The 20,075-nt window shown below is 38.0% G+C and overlaps 1 protein-coding gene across 5 annotated transcripts in view; it reads left to right on the top strand.

Annotated features, from left to right (window-relative positions):
• The window catches only part of LOC126754252 (serine-rich adhesin for platelets-like), a 45,097-nt gene extending 28,410 nt beyond the window's left edge, over positions 1-16,687 (top strand). Inside the window, exons 1-8 of one of the 5 annotated variants that reach the window (XM_050466258.1) lie at positions 1,855-2,368; positions 4,934-5,700; positions 5,883-6,994; positions 7,109-7,925; positions 8,043-8,821; positions 8,946-10,530; positions 12,824-13,717; positions 13,823-16,686. In XM_050466258.1, coding sequence (XP_050322215.1) covers positions 4,993-5,700; positions 5,883-6,994; positions 7,109-7,925; positions 8,043-8,821; positions 8,946-10,530; positions 12,824-13,717; positions 13,823-15,655 — 7,728 coding nt within the window. In that variant the 5' untranslated portion in view covers positions 1,855-2,368; positions 4,934-4,992 and the 3' untranslated portion in view covers positions 15,656-16,686. Of the gene's footprint in view, positions 1-1,854; positions 2,369-4,933; positions 5,701-5,882; positions 6,995-7,108; positions 7,926-8,042; positions 8,822-8,945; positions 10,531-12,823; positions 13,718-13,822 lie in introns of those variants that run through there. The other 4 variants (XM_050466259.1, XM_050466257.1, XM_050466260.1 and 1 more) reach the window with 4 other exon arrangements.
• The last annotated feature ends 3,388 nt before the right edge of the window (positions 16,688-20,075 follow it).

The following is a 20,075-nucleotide window of genomic DNA, read 5'->3' as shown; positions in this document are numbered from 1 at the left end:
CAGTGCTTAGGCGCTGTGGCGCCGCGATGTGATGTGAAGAAGACTTCGCGGGAAACTGGCTGCAACTGGCTCTATATAAGAGAAGCACGCACCGTGCCTGTTCAGTGCTTAGGCGAATCTCCCGCCACGATGTGATATGACTTCGCGGGAAACTGGCTGCAACTGGCTCTATATAAGAGAAGCACGCACCGTGCCTTCGCGGGAAGCTAGCTGCAGCTGGGAGTCCTTAGGCGAATCTCCCTCCACGATGTGATAGACTTCGGCTGGCTGCAACTGGCTCTATATAAGAGAAGCACGCACCGTGCCTGTTCAGTGCTTAGGCGACTGTCGTGGCGCCTTGTGATTTGAAGAAGACTTAGTGGGAAACTGGCTGCAGCTGGCTCTATATAAGTGAAGCAGGCACCGTGCCTGTTCAGTGCTTAGGCAACTGTCGCGCCGCGATGTGATGTGAAGAAGACTTCGCGGGAAACTAGCTGCAACTAGCTCTATATAAGAGAAGCACGCACCGTGCCTGTTCAGTGCTTAGGCGACTGTCGCGCCGCGATGTGATGTGAAGAAGACTTCGCGGGAAACTGGCTGCAGCTGGCTCTATATAAGAGAAGCAGGCACCGTGCCTGTTCAGTGCTTAGGCGACTGTCGCGCCGCGATGTGATGTGAAGAAGACTTCGCGGGAAACTAGCTGCAGCTGGCTCTATATAAGTGAAGCAGGCACCGTGCCTGTTCAGTGCTTAGGCAACTGTCGCGCCGCGATGTGATGTGAAGAAGACTTCGCGGGAAACTGGCTGCAGCTGGCTCTATATAAGAGAAGCAGGCACCGTGCCTGTTCAGTGCTTAGGCGACTGTCGCGCCGCGATGTGATGTGAAGAAGACTTCGCGGGAAGCTAGCTGCAGCTGGCTCTATATAAGAGAAGCAGGCACCGTGCCTGTTCAGTGCTTAGCGATGTGAATCTCGCCTCAGCTGGCTCTATATAAGTGAAGCGAGGCGCCGTCGCGATGTGATATGAAGGCCGTGCCTGACTTCGCGCGATGTGGAAACTGGCTGCAGCTGGCTCTATATAAGTGAAGCAGGCACCGTGCCTGTTCAGTGCTTAGGCGACTCTCGCGCCGCGATGTGATGTGAAGAAGACTTCGCGGGAAACTAGCTGCAGCTGGCTCTATATAAGAGAAGCAGGCACCGTGCCTGTTCAGTGCTTAGGCAACTGTCGCGCCGCGATGTGATGTGAAGAAGACTTCGCGGGAAACTAGCTGCAGCTGGCTCTATATAAGTGAAGCAGGCGCCGTGCCTGTTCAGTGCTTAGGCGACTCTCGCGCCGCGATGTGATGTGAAGAAGACTTCGCGGGAAACTGGCTGCAGCTGGCTCTATATAAGTGAAGCAGGCACCGTGCCTGTTCAGTGCTTAGGCAACTGTCGCGCCGCGATGTGATGTGAAGAAGACTTCGCGGGAAACTAGCTGCAGCTGGCTCTATATAAGTGAAGCAGGCACCGTGCCTGTTCAGTGCTTAGGCGACTCTCGCGCCGCGATGTGATGTGAAGAAGACTTCGCGGGAAACTAGCTGCAGCTGGCTCTATATAAGAGAAGCAGGCACCGTGCCTGTTCAGTCCTTAGGCGAATCTCCCGCCACGATGTGATATGACTTCGCGGGAAACTGGCAGCAGCTGGCTCTATATAAGAGAAGCACGCACCGTGCCTGTTCAGAGCTTGGGCGACTGTCGCGCCGCGATGTGATGTGAAGAAGACTTCGCGGGAAACTGGCTGCAGCTGGCTCTATATAAGTGAAGCAGGCACCGTGCCTGTTCAGTGCTTAGGCGACTGTCGCGCCGCGATGTGATGTGAAGAAGACTTCGCGGGAAAACTAGCTGCAGCTGGCACTATATAAGAAAAGCAGGCACCGTGCCTGGCCTGTGCTTAGGCGACTCTCGCGCCGCGATGTGATGTGAAGAAGACTTCGCGGGAAACTGGCTGCAGCTGGCTCTATATAAGAGAAGCAGGCACCGTGCCTGTTCAGTGCTTAGGCAACTGTCGCGCCGCGATGTGATGTGAAGAAGACTTCGCGGGAAACTGGCTGCAGCTGGCTCTATATAAGTGAAGCAGGCACCGTGCCTGTTCAGTGCTTAGGCAACTGTCGCGCCGCGATGTGATGTGAAGAAGACTTCGCGGGAAACTGGCTGCAGCTGGCTCTATATAAGAGAAGCAGGCACCGTGCCTGTTCAGTGCTTAGGCGACTCTCGCGCCGCGATGTGATGTGAAGAAGACTTCGCGGGAAACTGGCTGCAGCTGGCTCTATATAAGTGAAGCAGGCACCGTGCCTGTTCAGTGCTTAGGCGACTCTCGCGCCGCGATGTGATGTGTCTGGGCCTTGTTTTTATGTATGTAAACTATAACCGTTTATTGTTTTGCAGAGCATTTAGAAAAGTGATTATTTAAACATTCCTTCATTTATACATACTTGTAGGTATCTATACATACAAATATATTTGTACATATGTATATACATACATATATGTATACTGTAACCTTAAATTACGAATACTTCTGTTGGAAGCAGCCGACAATTAATAATAGCATTTACAGACGCTATTCCGCAAAATGGCACCCAAAGGACTGCTCAACAGAAATGCTGAATGGAAAGCAATTTACACACATTTATAAATGCATACAAAAAAGTATGTACCAAATACATACATACATATGCAAGTTTTGTGGTTTTAACGGCATTGTGTTGCACAACAATTGTGTTGTGTGTTTATACCACAAAGACTAAATTTTCAATCCGATTTCTTAATTACATAGACATTTAGAATTACTGTGGTTACTTTTGTAGGCAGCTGCTTTTAAGACTTTCTAATAGCCTATAATAATATATACTGACATAGTTTGTTTTGTATAATTAACGCAACATACGAACTATAGCTAGTATCAACCAGAAAACAGTATGTCCGTCTCTACGCGAAAAAATCTCTAATTTTTTGAGATACTGGTCTGAAATTTTGTACACGTCTTTTTCTCGGCAAGAAACTACTCATTTGTCGGATCCGATGCAGAGATATATATTTCCTTAAAAACTACCCACTTCAGCTCCTCTAAGCTTTTTCTATTACAAATAATAAGACAAAGAATATTTTACAAAGTGTTTTTAACAAAAACATGCCTATTGGCATTCTGAAATGTCTGAATTTATTGTCGCTGATAAAACAAATTAACTTGACTCGATTATTTTTTTTGACAATAAGTGGTATTGTTGTTGTTGCTGGCATCGAATGGTGTCGATGTCAACTCAGCATTGACCCAGAAAGCAGACAACCGTCACGTTTCCTGCTTTCCTTCAAGACCTTATGCCTCTCTCAACATCTATGATGCCATTATTGCTTGTTTATAAATACATATGTGTGTATGTATGTACATGCATATGTACATATATGTACAGCATGTGACTGTGCCGACGTAATTGGCAGCGAGAGTGTCCCTGCAGTGCATTTTAGTAGGCCATTCGCCCTTATTGCCAACACATTTGCAACTACTATTTGTGTGTATGTACGTATAAATATGTAAATATGGTTATGTACTTGTAAAATGAGTTTTAAAATTGGTCAACGTATATATGCACTAATGTAAATTGAGGATATATACATATGTATATACATATTTATATGATTACTCTTTCACTTGCCCCAATTCGTTGCTGGAAAAACTATCGGTTTAATGTCATTTATGTCCCTTTGTCGCCGCTGTTGTCTTCTTAATGCTTTGGCCTGTTCGCTTGCCTGCTTTAATGTCCTTTCGCGTCATCCCAAATGCATCATTTCGCTGCTATATTCTTTTGTGTGTGCTTATGAGTATACTTGCTCGACCTCGACGTTATTTTGCTCATCTGCATGAGGACGTGCCTCCAGCTAGTTAGTTAGTCAGTTATAGTATATACTAATTTCACTCAAGTTTCATTATTGTTTCGTGCTTTTGTCATCATTTTCATTTCCATTTTGATTTTATTTGATTTTTGTCGCTTTTTCTGTATGTCCTTTGTCCGTCTACTACTTGGCTAGGTGTATCCTTAAAGCTTTTTATACATATACACATATTATTAACGGATTTTTAACGCTCTGCGTACGAAGCACTGCTGAGATGAAAGGTCATATATTTAAAACCCAAAAAAGGCGTAGTTAGAAGTTTATATCAGTATGTCAATCAAGATAAAGATCTTTTTATAACTTTTCAGACTAAATAAAATGCACTTGTTCTTTGGTGCAGTCGAAAATAACGTTTCTTTCTGTTTTCGCAGCAATTGCCTTCAATTGTTTTGAGTGAAATTTCAATATATTATTGGAAAAAATATTTTTTCACATCATCATATAAAGCAAATGCTAATCCTCGACATAAATAAAAAATAGATTCAGTTCATTACATTTAACACATCCATACAAACTTCAATGTATTTAAATATGTACCCAAAATTTGTTGCCCCACTGTCATTCGAAAAGCGACAATCAACAATAAACACACTCAATCAGCTGTCTAGCGCACGCAACACTTGTTCATACGTAAATCGAACAAATAAACACTTGTGCCGGCCAACTTTGCCGCCATTCAACAGCTGGCAAATCGAATCAGAATCTAATTAGCCGTTGTTTATGCGCGCCTACTCAGCTGGATTCACCTTGGTATGGAATTTACTTGCCCCGAAGAAACTCGAACCGATCGTATGAGCCAAGATTTGGGCCAAAGAAATTTTTATTACGCACTAGTGAAGAAGTCAAGAAAATTATATAAAATTGCGCCAGCAAGCGTGGAAATTATCCATTTATTTCGAATTTAATTGAGGTTAATAGATTTGCGAAAAAATATTCAATTTACAATATGCTGGCAGTGCATTTCTTTTGCGTGAATTTAAAATAATTAATATTATTTTCTTTGTTTTTTTTTTCTTTTAATTGCAGTTGCAAAGCAACAACGAAAGCTACTTACAACCCGATAGGCTTGGTTAGAAAATCAAGTTATGGAACTGCCCTCGATGGTGCAACGCTCCGGCGACACGCTTATAGTGCGTAGTGTCGTCAGTGGCAATCAATTGTACTTGGATCAGGGTGCCGCTTCCACAAATAATCTAAACAACAACAAACACAGTAGTCCTTCGCCATCCCAGCAACAACAGCAACAGTCGATAAACGCTGCGAACTTATCAAATAGCACGTTGGAACAATTCGAACGTTATCGGGCTGCAGCGGCGCAATATCATCTACAACAGCAACAACACCATAATGCCGCACAACAGCAACAAAATGCTGCGGCTGCTTCGGCGGTAGCACAACAACAGGCGATGGAACTAAAGGATGAGGGGCTTCCACAATGTAAAATCAAGCGAAATTACAGCTGTAGTTACTGCACATATTTCACACAGAATCCGCGTTATCATCTAACCCATCTGCGCGATGTACATGGTGAAAAGATTGTCATCAATAAGTGCAAATTGTGTTTGTACGCGTCGCGACATTTCCAAAAGTTGGTGCGACACATGAAAATGGTGCACGGCTGCACCGATGGTGTGACCGGTGGTCATGGACAGCCGCGTGGCAAACGTGGTATGAGTCGGGAGGCACGCAAACGAAAACTAGAGCAAAGTGTTGGTCTGGGAAGTGCGCCTTTGGAAATGAACAGCGGCGGTAGTAATATGGGAATGACGGAAGGCATGCCAACTTATGAGCAGGTGAGCCAAAAAATATAATAAAGAAAATTATATAAGTGTATATTTAAAAAGTCGGTGAAAAAAGTTTTCCGCAATGAAACCGGTAACCGGCTTCTTGCATTCTAAATATCAATATATTGCAAAAACGAATTTATTTACGTAAAAGAATTAAATATAAATTATATTTTTATCTAACACATTAGGTGAAACGCGAACTGGAACTGCAACGCGAATCTCTCATGGCCGTTGTCTATGAACGGGAATTGCAAGCACAGCGTGAACGTGAGCTTGAAGTCCGTCAACAAGCACAAAACGCCTACGAACAAGAAATGCAGGCAGCAAACGCTGCTGCAGCTACGGAAACACAACGCCGTCAATCGCCAATAAATGCAATAAACAATAATAGCAACAATGCCAATGTCATTACAAATGGCAGTAGCAATAGCGTCATTAATAGCCAAAAGGAATTTCAATTGCCACCCGCGCATCAGCAGTCGCTTAATATCAACACCCACAGCATCGAGTTGTCTTCATCACCCACCGATTCGGTTTCATCGGGACAAGGTACTGATGCTGCTACCTCTGCAGCATTGCATTCCAGTGGCGTTTCATTGTCATATGTGGGCGATGAACCCTCACAGAATAGGCTCTTGAAGTGCAGCCTCTGCGATTTCACAACCTTATTCCGCGCTCAATTGTTAGACCATGAAATGGATGAGCATTGTAAAACGAAATTCTTCCGCTGTGAGAAGTGTTCGTATGTAACACATATAAAGGCTCGCTTTAGCAAACATGTTAAATATCACTCAATGCCTATGATTAAGTGCGTCACTTGCGATTTTCGCACACCCTACAAATGGAATCTCGATCGACATATGAAAAATCATGGTGGTGCTGGTCCATTCAAGTGTGCCGCCTGTGATTTCACAGCCGACATCAAGCAATCGCTGACTGTGCACGAAATGAACCATCATGTGCCACCAGTGGGACATGCAGCGGGCATGTCATTGGCGCGTCGACGCAACAAAGTCGGTGGTACGGACTTATGCGATGACTTCCTTAGCGATTCTGTAGATTTAATAGAAGATCATTACAATAATAATAATCTCGACGAGTACGATGAAGCTTTAATGACCGCAGAACCATATAGTAAACGTAGTAAATACGATGACGACGAACCCACCGACTTGTCGGCGAAAGGCGGCTCCTCCGACACGTCTTCCGTGCATAATCAAAGTGTAAGTTTAGCACAAACGCCAAAAGCAAAGCGACCAATACCGAATCTCATTCCGATACCGAAAAATAGCGGATCTAAGTGAGTATAAAATTTTCATATACAAAATTTTTGGTGAAAAAAATTAAAAGATAATCTAAATATGTCGAAAATAATTTACTAAATAAAACTTTCTTTTCATTTGTATTTTCTCAGCATTATGAACCTTTCAAAAGAGTTTGCCACACCGCGCAGCTCTCTTACCGATATTGCTTCCATTTTCCTCAATGACAAACATATTTCCGAAATACTTGAGAAAACGGATGCCGCCCAATTGTCACCTACCCCCACGGTCGCGTCCACTTCAAGCCACGCCTCACGCAGTTTATTGCTGAAGAAGTCCACACCTGGTGGCAGCTTTTTCGACAAACTAAAGTCCTCTGCCCTGACAGGACCCAATGAAAATCTGATCTGCCCTTGCGGTCATATGGCAAAATGCTTATCTGAATCGATAATACATCGTAAAAGTTGCAATTTCGCCGCAATCGCCGAAGATGACATCGAAGAGGAGCAAGATGATGCTGATGATCGTTTGGAAATTGATTTTGCCGATGACGATGATCGGCAGTCACATTCGGCACTGAATTTGAGTGTCACCGGTTCAACACGATGTCAGCATTGTCGCCACCGTTGCAAATCGTCGGCCGATCTATTGAATCATCTCAAACAATGCACAGAAGCGAGTCGTTGTGGTAATGATTCATTTGATTCACTCTCTGGTGAGAGCAATGGTGGGCGTGTTGGTTGCGCTGATTCCAATACTGAACAACATCCTATGGAGAATCGTGTATTTATTTGGAATAAAATTCCGGGCGGTGAGCCGCGACAACGTGAAGGCAGCCAGTGCTCAGATAGCCGCGGACAAGCCAACAACACGATGGAGTCTTCGGGCAGCAGTGGACATGGCGCCAGTAGTGCCACATGTGAGGAGAATAGCTATTATGGTGTTGAAACGGCACCAGGTTATGGCGAGGTGAGTTTGTATGCTATCTTATCGTTGCTATAAAAGCACTCTCATGCTCTTAACCATCTTTAGCTATTGGTTAGAGTATTTGTATAAAATGAAAATTGAAACTTTCACTATCTGCAGGTAACGAAAAAGATGACACCCGAAGAGGAAGCAGCTAATTCTTCATTGAAAAAGGTATACAAATGTCCACACTGTTCCTTTTGGGCTTCCACAGCTTCCCGCTTTCACGTACACATCGTGGGTCATTTGAATAAGAAACCGTTTGAATGCTCGCTCTGCTCGTACCGTTCCAATTGGCGTTGGGATATAACAAAGCACATACGCCTAAAGACCATACGCGATCCGAGTCACAAGAATGCACGTGTCTTGATGAATGATGAGACCGGTCGTCGCAACTATACCAAATACAATAAATATATAACCTTGATGAAAGTAACCGAAGAAGATGGTGATCCAAAATTAATGAAATCGGGCGAGATGACACCCAATCAGGTCGCTTCGCTTTCCTTCATCAATGATTTTAACAAAGGTGTGGTGCCGAATGCATTGACATCCACACATTTGAATGGCATAAAGGAGGACATAACCCTCGAACCAATACCATCCAAATCAAGCAATGGCGGTAGTGGCAATAATAGTGGTGATCAATTAAACGAGAGTTTCATACGTATACCTTTCCTTGCTACGATGATGAATGCTGCTATGGCGCAACAACAGCATCAACAGCAAAAGGATTCGGATCAAGGTCAAGCAACCATGATTACGCCTTCAGTTACGATTTCGGCGGTGAAACGTTCGCCACCGCCGCTCATGAAGCCAAGTGATGATCTCGTCACGGACGTACGACAGGAGGGGAATGAAAAGAAAACTTTCTATCGTTGCCGTAAATGCAGTTTTCGGTAAGTAAAATATTCAACTTATTACCTTTTTTTGAATTATTTTTATTTTTGATTTTTTTTTGTAGTTTTTAACATTAATTTTCATAAACAAATTATTTATTTCTCATTTTTCTCCCATCTTCAGGCATACCAATCGCGATGCGGTACTCGCCCACGTCAAAATACACTATCAGGATGCCAATTACCCGATTGTAACAGCAACAGCAACAACTTCGCCGAAATCTGCGAATTCGCAACAACAACACAACACACCACTTCAAGTGGCTGTGAATCCAAATATTTATATGAACAAAGTTCTCGCCGCAATGTGCCTTTCCCAGCAACCTAATTCGAGTACACCAACCAACAACAACAATAATGATCAACAGCATTCCATAATATCTGCCGGCCTACTACAACAAGCTATACAGGGTGCCTCACCCAATTCACCACTCGGCTGTTTAGCGCTAACACTCGCCGGCAAGAGTCCAGCAAAAGCAACTGCTTCTATTTTAGAGCACGGTGAGCAGAAAGCGACACAAAACGAGGCAAGTGCCACAAGGCCTACGTCGCCCAAACAACAACAACAACACAGCAACAATCAAAATAATATAAGCATAGCGAATTTGGCGTCGTCATCAGCGACATCGCCTTCTCCCAAGTCCTCTGGCAGCAATAATGCGAACGGTGGTGTTGGTATGGTCGGTACGCCCACATCAGCATCATCGTTGCAGCACTTGTTGACCTCACCGCGCGGCACTTACACATCATCATCCAATTCATCATTACGCAATCCCGTGCATTCGCCTACAACAATCAACAGCAACAACAACAATGGTGGTAGTGTTGGTGGTGTTACTAATAACAATAATAACAGTAAAAATTTGGTTATGGGTGCTTTTGCAGTTATGAAACACAACAGCGCCGCAACGAATACAAATGACAGTGTCTTTGGTTCACCGACGAGCGCAAACGCAACAACAGATGCAAATTCCACATCATCATCATCGGTGCTAGCATCACCAAATGCTGGTGTAGCACAACACAATACACCCAGTGGCACAACAGTAACTACACTTTCAACTACTCCTTCCAATTCTACAGCAGCCATTGGTGTAAAAAGCGCTAACAACAATCCATATCATTTGCAAATGGGTCTCATCGGTGCTACATCTATGTCCAACAATCATAATGGTGGTAGTGGTAGTGTTGTTGGTGGTGGTGGTGGTGTCATTGCTAGTCAAATGACTCATAGTGATAATAAGAATAGTCTATGTATTGGTGGTATTATATTTGGTTCTAATAATCCTACTACTACTACTACTTCTACTAGTTTAATTCGCAATACTTCCATACCTACTACTACAAATTCAACAACAACATTAGCTAGCAGTCCCACAACTGCTGGCCATTCTAGTGGTGGTGCATCATCATCAACTTCATGTAATTTGTTATTAAGTTCGGCTCAGTCGGCAACAGCGGCGGCGGCGGCAGCGGCGGCAGCAGCTCTTTATGCTTCCAATGCGATCACATTGTCACCGCCATCGGCATCGTCGTGTATTTCGGCAAATGCAACAGCAAACAATTTCAATAATCTCACACAAAATCTCAATCAAAGTCAAAATAACAATTGTAGTAATTTATTAGTAAACGACAGCGAGCGACGTGAACCGTCGCCGTATCGTTGCGGTCATTGTCATCAAGTATCGAATTGGAAGCATGTCATTCAGGTATTTTTATACTTACTCGGTATATGTACTAATCCTAAAACAAAAACAAACAAACAAAAACAATCCGAATATTTTTGCCATTCACTTTCATTTTACATACATTTTACTTTCTTTTAGTGCTATATACTTTAACTATTTTGTTTAACAACAACAACGTAGCTGTGTTAGTTAAACGCAAATATCGTGCGGCTTATATTTTTACTTAGATTGTATTTAGAATTAAATGTTCTAATAAGGCGAAACAGCTGATCTGCATACGATTTCCAATATCAATTTTCAACTCGTTCTTAGCTGTTATGCCAATTGGCATATGATCAAATTTGACCCGGATTGACGAAAAACAAAAACATTTCAACGTAGTTTAATACACATCTTTATTATGAAAATAGTTTTCGAGCCAATAAAAGCAAACCAACACGTTTTTCCAATTACTCATAGACTTGTTATAAGTCTCGTCTTGGATGACTGTCGGAGCCTTCCGCGAATTTCGGTTTCGGTGCATTTTAGAGGACCATTCGCTATTTTGTTGAAGTTCCGACTTCTTATTCATAAACTCACGTCTCTTCATCTGTACTGATGCATTTGATGAATGCGGGGTCCTAAGCTACGTTGTCAACCATAACTTCTCTCCTTTTGTGAGTAGTGTTGAGAGATAAGAAATCTCTGATATTAACTTTTTCGATGATATTGACTATGACGAGATCATAAACATAGGTGGACGACGCAAGTTTTCATGACAACCACGCCCATAGATGTGATTCTATTGGAAGCAGAAAATTTCAAACAAACTTCTTCAATTTTTTTCTTGGTAAAATTCGCCATACAAATGCAGTTTATACCAGTTACTAGTCCGAATCAAATTTGATCTTGAAGTGTCAGTGAAGAGTTTAATTTTCAACTCATTGTTAGCCGATATGTCTAGTAGTACGGATATAAATTAAAAAAAGAAAAGAAACATTGAAAAAAAGAGTAATATCAACTTTGAATGAATGGTACAAAAACACAAAAGTTTTCACTGCTTTCTCTCGCTCCCTAGTATTAAATTTTAAACGGCCTTTTGGAAGTTTAACCTTAAAATTTGAGGCAAAAATTACATCAATCATTTATCCAAAACGCAAAAATTATGTGTTGATAATAGTTTGAACCAAGAAATTAAAAAAATAGAAGAAAATTAAAATAGTTCAAAAACATTTCTCAGTATTAAGCGCGAGTTTATGTGAGCTACTACAGTACGAGAATTTTTGGATCTACGTACTCTTTATCATTGCTTTTTATCTACTCCCAATTTTTTATTATGCTAATTTTTTAGAAAGCCTCAAAAATTTCGTATTTTATTTCGTCCGCTTGTTGCACGTCGCAGTAGTACAAAAAAAAATATATTATATATATTACAATAACACCAACCACCCAATCATGGCAACTATTGTGTTTGTATAGAGAATTGTTATCGTCCTACTGGTAAATATACGCTGGATTTATATAATTTTTGTCTTTTGTGTACAATAATAATCGCATACAAATAACACAGTGATACGAGGGTTACGGCGCTAGTATCATATTTCCATAAATATCTTGAAACATTTGGTTTTCGGTCGCTAGTAAATATATGCATTATATTTAAGCTAAAAAAACTCATGCCTTTCCTCATCAACTAGAAAAAATTCAGCATTAAAAAATAAGATAAGTTAGTAATAAAATATTCGCATACATTTTGGGTTTGGGTATTTTTTTATCCATTATATATATTTTTAATTTCATTTAACACAACATTCATCAAAAATATATGTGTATAGTAATTTAATTGTATGTATTAGTGCAGGTGTCTGGTGCGCATTAAAATTAAACACTCATTTCATCGTATACATTTCGTAAAGTGCCCGTCCAATAAGGTTCTTAAGTGTTTACGCCGAGGAAGTATTTTTGTTCCACAGTCATAAGCTTAAATACTATGTCCTGAAAAATATTTTTTTTTTTTTTTCATTTTTATTAGAGAAGTATTTTTTGCTGGGTTATATTTGTCTGTAAAAATATAAATTTAGCAAATGTCTCAAAAAAAATACATATTTACTATATAATAGCATATTTATACAAACTATGTATTCAGGCCAAACATTTGCTTTGTAGTATTTCGTTTCTTATTTATTTTTCATACATATCTACATATTTTTTTGATTATGACTTTCTTATAATATTTTTCAAAAATTTTTGTATTTTAATAGTAAACTGTATTTATAATTAATTGCAAGCATATTTGTCTTACCCGCGATTTTTCTCTATTTTTTTGCACCTGCAGCGGCATTGTCGCTTGAAACACGCTGGCGACATACGCATCGAAACCCTTGATCGCAGCGTCAACAGCAACGAACGCAATGCGCCGCCCGTCTATCGGCCGCTCGGCAACGGCGCCACGAATGAGTCCAATTATGGGCAAACACTCAAAGCTTTACAACAGCAACAACAACAGCACCTGCAGCAGCAACATCAACAGCAACAATCACCACATTTGAACAACATGTCGGTTCCGCCGGGCAACTCTGTACTTATGAGCAACAACAAAAACGAACAGCACCTATTGCATTCACCACTGGCTGGCACCGCTGCCGCCAATGCCGCGACCACACCGCAAGAATTGCAACAAGCTGCCGCTGCTTACATAGCCGCCACATATAAGGCTGCTGCAGCAGCGGCCAATTCAGCTGGCAATGGTTCAGCGGCAGCAGCCGTGGCTGCAGCAGCTGCGCTCGGCCTCAGCAGCGAGGATTTGTTGTTGCACCAACAATTGCAGCAAAATGATCAAATTGAAATAACGCGCTTGCCGCCAGGTGTTGGCAACTCAGCTGCCGGGCAGTCATCGCAATCGTCGCAGGCACAACAGCCGCAGCAACAACAACAACAGCAATTGAATTCCAAATGCAAGCAGCAAAAATGTCCAATGTGTCCTTACATCTCGGAGAGTAAGTCGCAAATGAATTATCACATCTCGTTGCATAAGCCGACGCAGTACGAGTGTTCGTTGTGCACCTTCGTCTGCGCCAAGAAACAACATTTGAGCAGCCACATGCGCACCGTACATCAACAACACAATTTGGGCGCGTCCAATCAAATGAGCAACAGCATAAGCGCCGCCATCAATTCCATGGACTTCAGCATGGCCCTTCAACTAGCGGCCGTCGCACAGGCGCAACAGGTAAAGCGATTTGTTGTAATCTAACACCTTATTCAAACACTTGTCATTGAAATCAAGACATAGATCTTTTTTATGCTATAATTACACCCTCCCTATTTTTTTCAGGACCCCTCATCATTGAACTCGCCTCTAGCTATAGATCTTACAGCTTTGAAGCAGAAAATTTCTGCCGTTCAACAGCAACAACAACAGCAACGCCAATCCCAGCAAGCAGCTGCACTAAACACCCAACAACAACAACACCTCCATATAAATGCACAATCTGCTGCCGAAAACCAAATTAAGTGCATCCTTTACTGCCCCAAATGTCCTGCGCGCTACATGCAAAAATACACTGACACCTCGAATGCCAAAGCGGAATTGGAGGATCACCTGAAGTACCACAGCGGCAGCGATACAATGACACGAATGGGCAACAGCAAGCAAACCGCCGCACCCGCCTTCAAATGTGAATTCTGCGATTATGCCGCCGCACACGAAGCCTATATACAGAAGCACCGTTATGTGCACACACAAAACTATCAGGAAAAGTATGCCGAACTGTACAAGCAAGTGCACGAGGATGCCGAATATGCGCCGCCAAAACTTATGCAAATCACCCTAGCCAAGAGCTTGCAACAAGCGCCCGAAACCATCTGGATTGTCGACAATGACTTGAATGAGCAATGCAAGGAACACCAACAACAACATGCCAGCATATCCTCCTCATCCGTCGCGCCAGCCACAATGAGCACATTAGCTGCGACAACAATGACAGCAACAGCGCATTTCGATACCGCCAATTCGCTGCTGAAGAAACAGTTGGAGTCTGGCATGGGCGGTAGCAGTGGTGGGGGTGGTAGTACCGCATTACGCCACACACCTTCACCGACGCACACGCCAAAAGAGCTGAACACAGCCGATGCGGATGATTCATCGAACATGCCATCGACCAGCGCCTCGGTGGCCACCAGCGATTTGGCAGTGGATGGCGGCAGCGATTTCACCTCGAGCATTGCATCGCCGGCGCCAATGGAAAAGTGTCTCTACTGTCCCTACGAGACGAAGCATACCACGCTCTACAAGGCGCACCTGCAACATCACATCTGCATTAGCAATCAGAAGGAGGCTTTCACCTGCGAACATTGCGACTACACGGATGCCAAACAAGAACACATTGAAGAGCACACACGCGTGCACTTCAATGCGGTGGAAAAACTGAAATCTGTCGCCTTTTTCACCTCCTACGACAACTTGGAGTTGAGTGTGGAACAAGAGGGCGGCGCAGATGAGAGTGCGACAGCGGCAACAACGTCGACCGAGCAAGAATTAGAGAGTCAGAATGAGCGGCAAGCAGAAACCTCAAAGGCGACGAGCAGCTCCTGCGAAGCGCAGGACAACCTACAAAATGAAAACGTCGCTGATGTTTCGGCAATGCTGCTATTAAATATCAAACAAGAACACAACAACAATAATGAAGAGCATGTCATCAATGAAAATGTGCTGAAAGAGCAGCAATTGTCGGCGGCAAGTGCGCCAAAAGGTGGCAGCAGCAGCACTAGCGGTATCAAAATAAAGCTGGACAGCGATGACAAGGCAATGGAGAAAACAACAACAACAGTGGCGGAGAACATGAAAAAGCCTTGCAACAAAATTATACTCTACAAAAATGATGGCTGCCTGAGCATAAAGCGCGAAGGCGCCTGCAACAGCAGCAACAACAACAACAATGCTAGCGCCAATTGTGAGAATATCAGTGATCGTTTGCGTCGCCGCATATCGCGTAACAATAGCAACAATGCCAATCATTTAAATGGCAATACGAATAATAACAACAACAACAATATTAGTGATGAACAAACCGTTGCTGCTGCTGGCTGTGGCAGCGGCGCACAGCCGCCAAGCCATAAAACCATATTAGTAAATGCCAAAACAGGTCAGGTTATTAGTCGGAATTAATACTTATGTGTGTAGTTTTGTGTTTATGTAGTTCGATAGTGGCTGCAGCCATCATCATTTGATGAATGGAAGCAGGAAAAGTGAATTGTTCGTGGATTGAGTCGCATTTTGAGTGGCGTCAGGCAGTTTTCTACAAAATTATAGAAAGTCTTCTGAATTTTATATGTTTTGAATAATGAAAATTGGAATCTGCAAGCGCTAGCCGTGGTGTATATGGAAGTTATTTGCTTATTTTTAATTATGTGCAATTCTCGTTGCGATTTTCTTAACCATTAGAGGTTATCCGTTTAACTTCCCGCGATTTAAATGGATTCCGCTATAATTTGTGTGTATTCGGTTCTTGTTGTTATTGTACGTATTTGTATTGTTTTTTTGTAAGAAAACCAAATAAGTGTTAATTACAAACAGAAAAAAATGTTATTTCATAGTTAATTAGTTTTAAGTCCGTTTTAATTAAAATTTGTTGAATCTACCGCATCAAAAGTCGCTGTCTTCCAAAGCGCTTGAGTTCGTTTATGTTAATTTCTGCAAAATAATTTTTGTTTTATTTTTGGTTTTCTGATTTGTGACACACAACGCATATAATAATTATAAATATTTTCTAGTTATTAGTTTTTTAATAAAAATTAATCAAATTAATGTTAAAAGCACACATACATATGCTAATGGGTTTCGGGAACACCAATACCTAGAAACACACACACACAAGCGCATTTTTTGTTTCAATATAAAACTAATTATTTGTTGCAAATAAAAATATAAATATAATGTTGCTAAAGCAAATGTCTTTATTAAGGTTTTTCATGCTTAATTATTTTAATTAAATGAATTGTTTTTAATTAATAACAATGTATATTTAAGTTTGTTGCGTAATTAAACAATAATTTAATTTGAATTAAATCAAAAAATGTTTTTTAAATTAATTATAGGCAATATTAAGTTGTCTGCGCGCATAAAATGTTAATTTGTTTGTGTTAAAAAATTAAAATAACTAGTATAGCGCTTATACTTTACAGAAAAAAGTTAGTTTTAAAAATTGTTTTAAAAAGTTTATTAAAAAAATATTAAGATTATTTTAACAACACATTTAAAATTAAAACAAAACTTAAAAAAAATTAATTATTTAAAACTAATTTAAATTGAAAACAAAAAAATTAAAAAAATTATTTTTAAAATATTAATAATTTTTAAAATATATATATATTTTTTTAGTTTAAATTATACTTAAAATAATTAATTTTTTTTGTTTAGTTTATGAAAATAAAAAAAATATTAATCATTTTAAAATTAAAAAAAAAAATTAATTGAAAAATAATAATTATTTATAAAATATTAATTATTAAAATATTGATATTTATAAAATATTAATTTTTTAAATAATTATTTTTTTTTAATTTTAACTACCATAATTTTTTTATTTTACTTATTTTTTTTAATTTTGAAATGATTAATATTTTTTTTTTAATTTTAATTAAGTTTTAAAATATTTTTTTAATAATTTTTTTTAATAATTTTTTTTTTTAATAATTTTTTTTTTAATAATTTTTTTAGAATATTTTTTAATATATTTGTCCATTGGTGCAAATGTGTGTGCAACTTTCTAACTTAAAAAAAAAATATTAAAAATTAATTGTAATTAAATACATTAAAAATTGGCTGTTTCCTAAAGTCAAAATGAAAACTGCTAACGGTTTGTTTGCGCTTTTCAAATAGTTATAAAATAAACTGTGATTTTCAAAATTGAATTGGAATATGTTAACTGCAAAAATTATAGACATAAGTATGTACATATATATGTACATACATATGTATGTTTGTAAAATATGATTAAAATAATATTTAGTTGCACAGTGCAAGCAGCTGGCGGTAAATAAATCCAAGCAACATGCGCAGAAGTAAGATGTTATAAATTTAAATTAAATTTAGAAAACACGTGCTTATTATTAAATAACATTAATTGTTAATTATTATACACTTTATTATTTTAAAATTATTGTCAATTTAATATTAATTTGTGTTGTTATAATTATTATATTTAACTATAATTAATGACGATAATAATTTAAAATGTATTTATTTTAATTTTTTTTTTTTATTTTTTTAATTTTATTTTTTTTAATTTTATTTCTTAATTAATTAATTTAATTTAATTACTACACTTATGTTACGTTAGTTAATGTTATATAATTCACTACTTTAAACCACTTGCAACTGAAATTTACTTGCAGCAAACCGATCTTTATACACATTAGCTTAGCATAAGCTTGCACACATACATACATACATATGTATGTATTTTTATGTATATATTTTATGTACAGTGCATTTGCAATTAGCGAATGTCACCCAAATGGAAAATGAGTAGTTATATAGTCATTTATTTCTAAAAAAACGAATAAGTAACAAACTTTCAATGGCCGAAGTGTCATAAATGAAAGATAAAATAGCATTAGTTAATTTACAAAAATTATGAAACTGCACATTGCACATTTTTGTTAAAGTGAAAAATGAAATATGAAATCGAAGGAGCTGAAGATAATATGTTTTAAAACCAAAAGCTATAACCGCTAAACTAATGCATATGTTTTGTGTGTATTTGTGACAAAATATGAGAATCGCCTAAGGCGACTTTTAATGAAAATCAGCGAATGAACTGGTGTGCAAAAATCAACTGTATATGCCTGCGTACTTGTATGTTTATCACTTGCAAATGTTTTGTTAAATAATTTTGTTGTTGTAGTTTTTTTAATGCTCAGCACAAACTGCACTTAACTTTATAGGCATAAATGTTTCCATTTTGCATTTATCACTTGAAGTAGTTGGCGCATACAATTGCCAATATAATAACTTTATAAATATTTGAAAGAAAGTATGAACTTTGTAAAAAAAGAGCATCCCATTTAACAAGCGCGGCACGTATTGATATGTAACTTTTCGACAAGCATTTTTCAGAGCTGAAAATTTATTATTTTTTTCAGATTTATGAAATTTTCCTTTTTTTATTTTTTGGCATGTATGAAAGGATTTTAATTTATTTGTTTAAAAAAATTGTAAAATTTAAAAATATTTGTTTATATTTTATATTTTTTTATTTTTTGAATTTTTTTGTTTAATAAAAAATTTTTGGCGGAAAATTTGTTGAAAAAAGCTTATGCCAAAAAAGTTAAAATAGAATATGAAAAAAATTACTAAAAAGTCCTTATTTTCAAAAATATATGTATTAAGTTGTGAATTTTAATTATTCAATTAATCTAAAACACAACTATACAGTTTTTAATAATATCTTCATTACAAAACATATTTTTTAATATTTTTGGAAAATTTTTTATACCAATTTCAAAAAAACAAGATGTTGTGATAGTCAAAAGTTAATAAAAAATCTATGCCAAAAAATAAAAACAGTAAAAGGTAAATTTTTTTTTAATTTAAACAATTTTATTTTTAATTAAATTAAAAATGTGGTTTTTAATTAATTTTTTTTTTTTTAATTTTTTTAAAAAATCACTTTTTTTCAAATTATTTAAAGAAATTATATTTAATAATAATATTTAATTAAAAATGTATTTTTTTTAATTCAAAAAGTGTTTTTTTTTTTCTTTAAAAGAGTAAAATTTTTTTTCAAAAAATATTTAAATTTTAATTACATTTTAATTGATAAATTATTTTTGAAAACCACTAAAAAATGTTTGATGATATTTAAAAAATATGTTTTTTTTTCTAATATTTTTGAAAATTTTAATGTACTATTTTCAATGAAAAATTATTGACCACAGATTTTCTGACGGTTGAAAAGTGAAATATCTGGAAGTTAAAACAAATTAAAAAAATAAAATCTTTGCCAAAAATTAAAAAAAAAATATTTTGCCCAAATAAATATAAAATTATGAATTACATTTTAGTCTAATAACACTTTATTTCTTATTTGCTAAAAAAAATTGAAAGCAAAACCTTAAATAGTTATTATTTTGTAAAACTTACGATTTAACTTAAAGTAACAATTATGTAGCAACACTTGTGGAATAGCGGGGCCATATAAGTAGTTTAGTTGGATCTACATGTAGATTATAAATATGTACATATGTACGTGTTTATAAATGTACATAAACGCGTTTATACATATACAAACGCATATGCATATGTACATACATATATATGATAGTATATTAAGAAATACGATTTATGTACTTGTAAATGCACTTACTAAATATTTACCTAGTTATATTGCGGTAAACATGTAAATTCTATATAGAACACTTAATTAAATAATGTTGAAATTCAAACGGAGCATATACCAAGAATGTGTATTATCATACGTGTCGAACATACACATGCATATACTTATAAATGCATCTATTATACAAAAATGAAATAAAATTTAATAAAAATAAGAAAACAAATATTATTAATAGAGAAGACAAAC

Source organism: Bactrocera neohumeralis, chromosome 3 (genome assembly GCF_024586455.1).
Source record: "Bactrocera neohumeralis isolate Rockhampton chromosome 3, APGP_CSIRO_Bneo_wtdbg2-racon-allhic-juicebox.fasta_v2, whole genome shotgun sequence".
NCBI classification, from domain to species: domain Eukaryota; kingdom Metazoa; phylum Arthropoda; class Insecta; order Diptera; family Tephritidae; genus Bactrocera; species Bactrocera neohumeralis.
The sequence above is the reverse complement of the archived record's forward strand: the minus strand, read 5'-3'. Positions and strand labels throughout refer to the sequence as shown.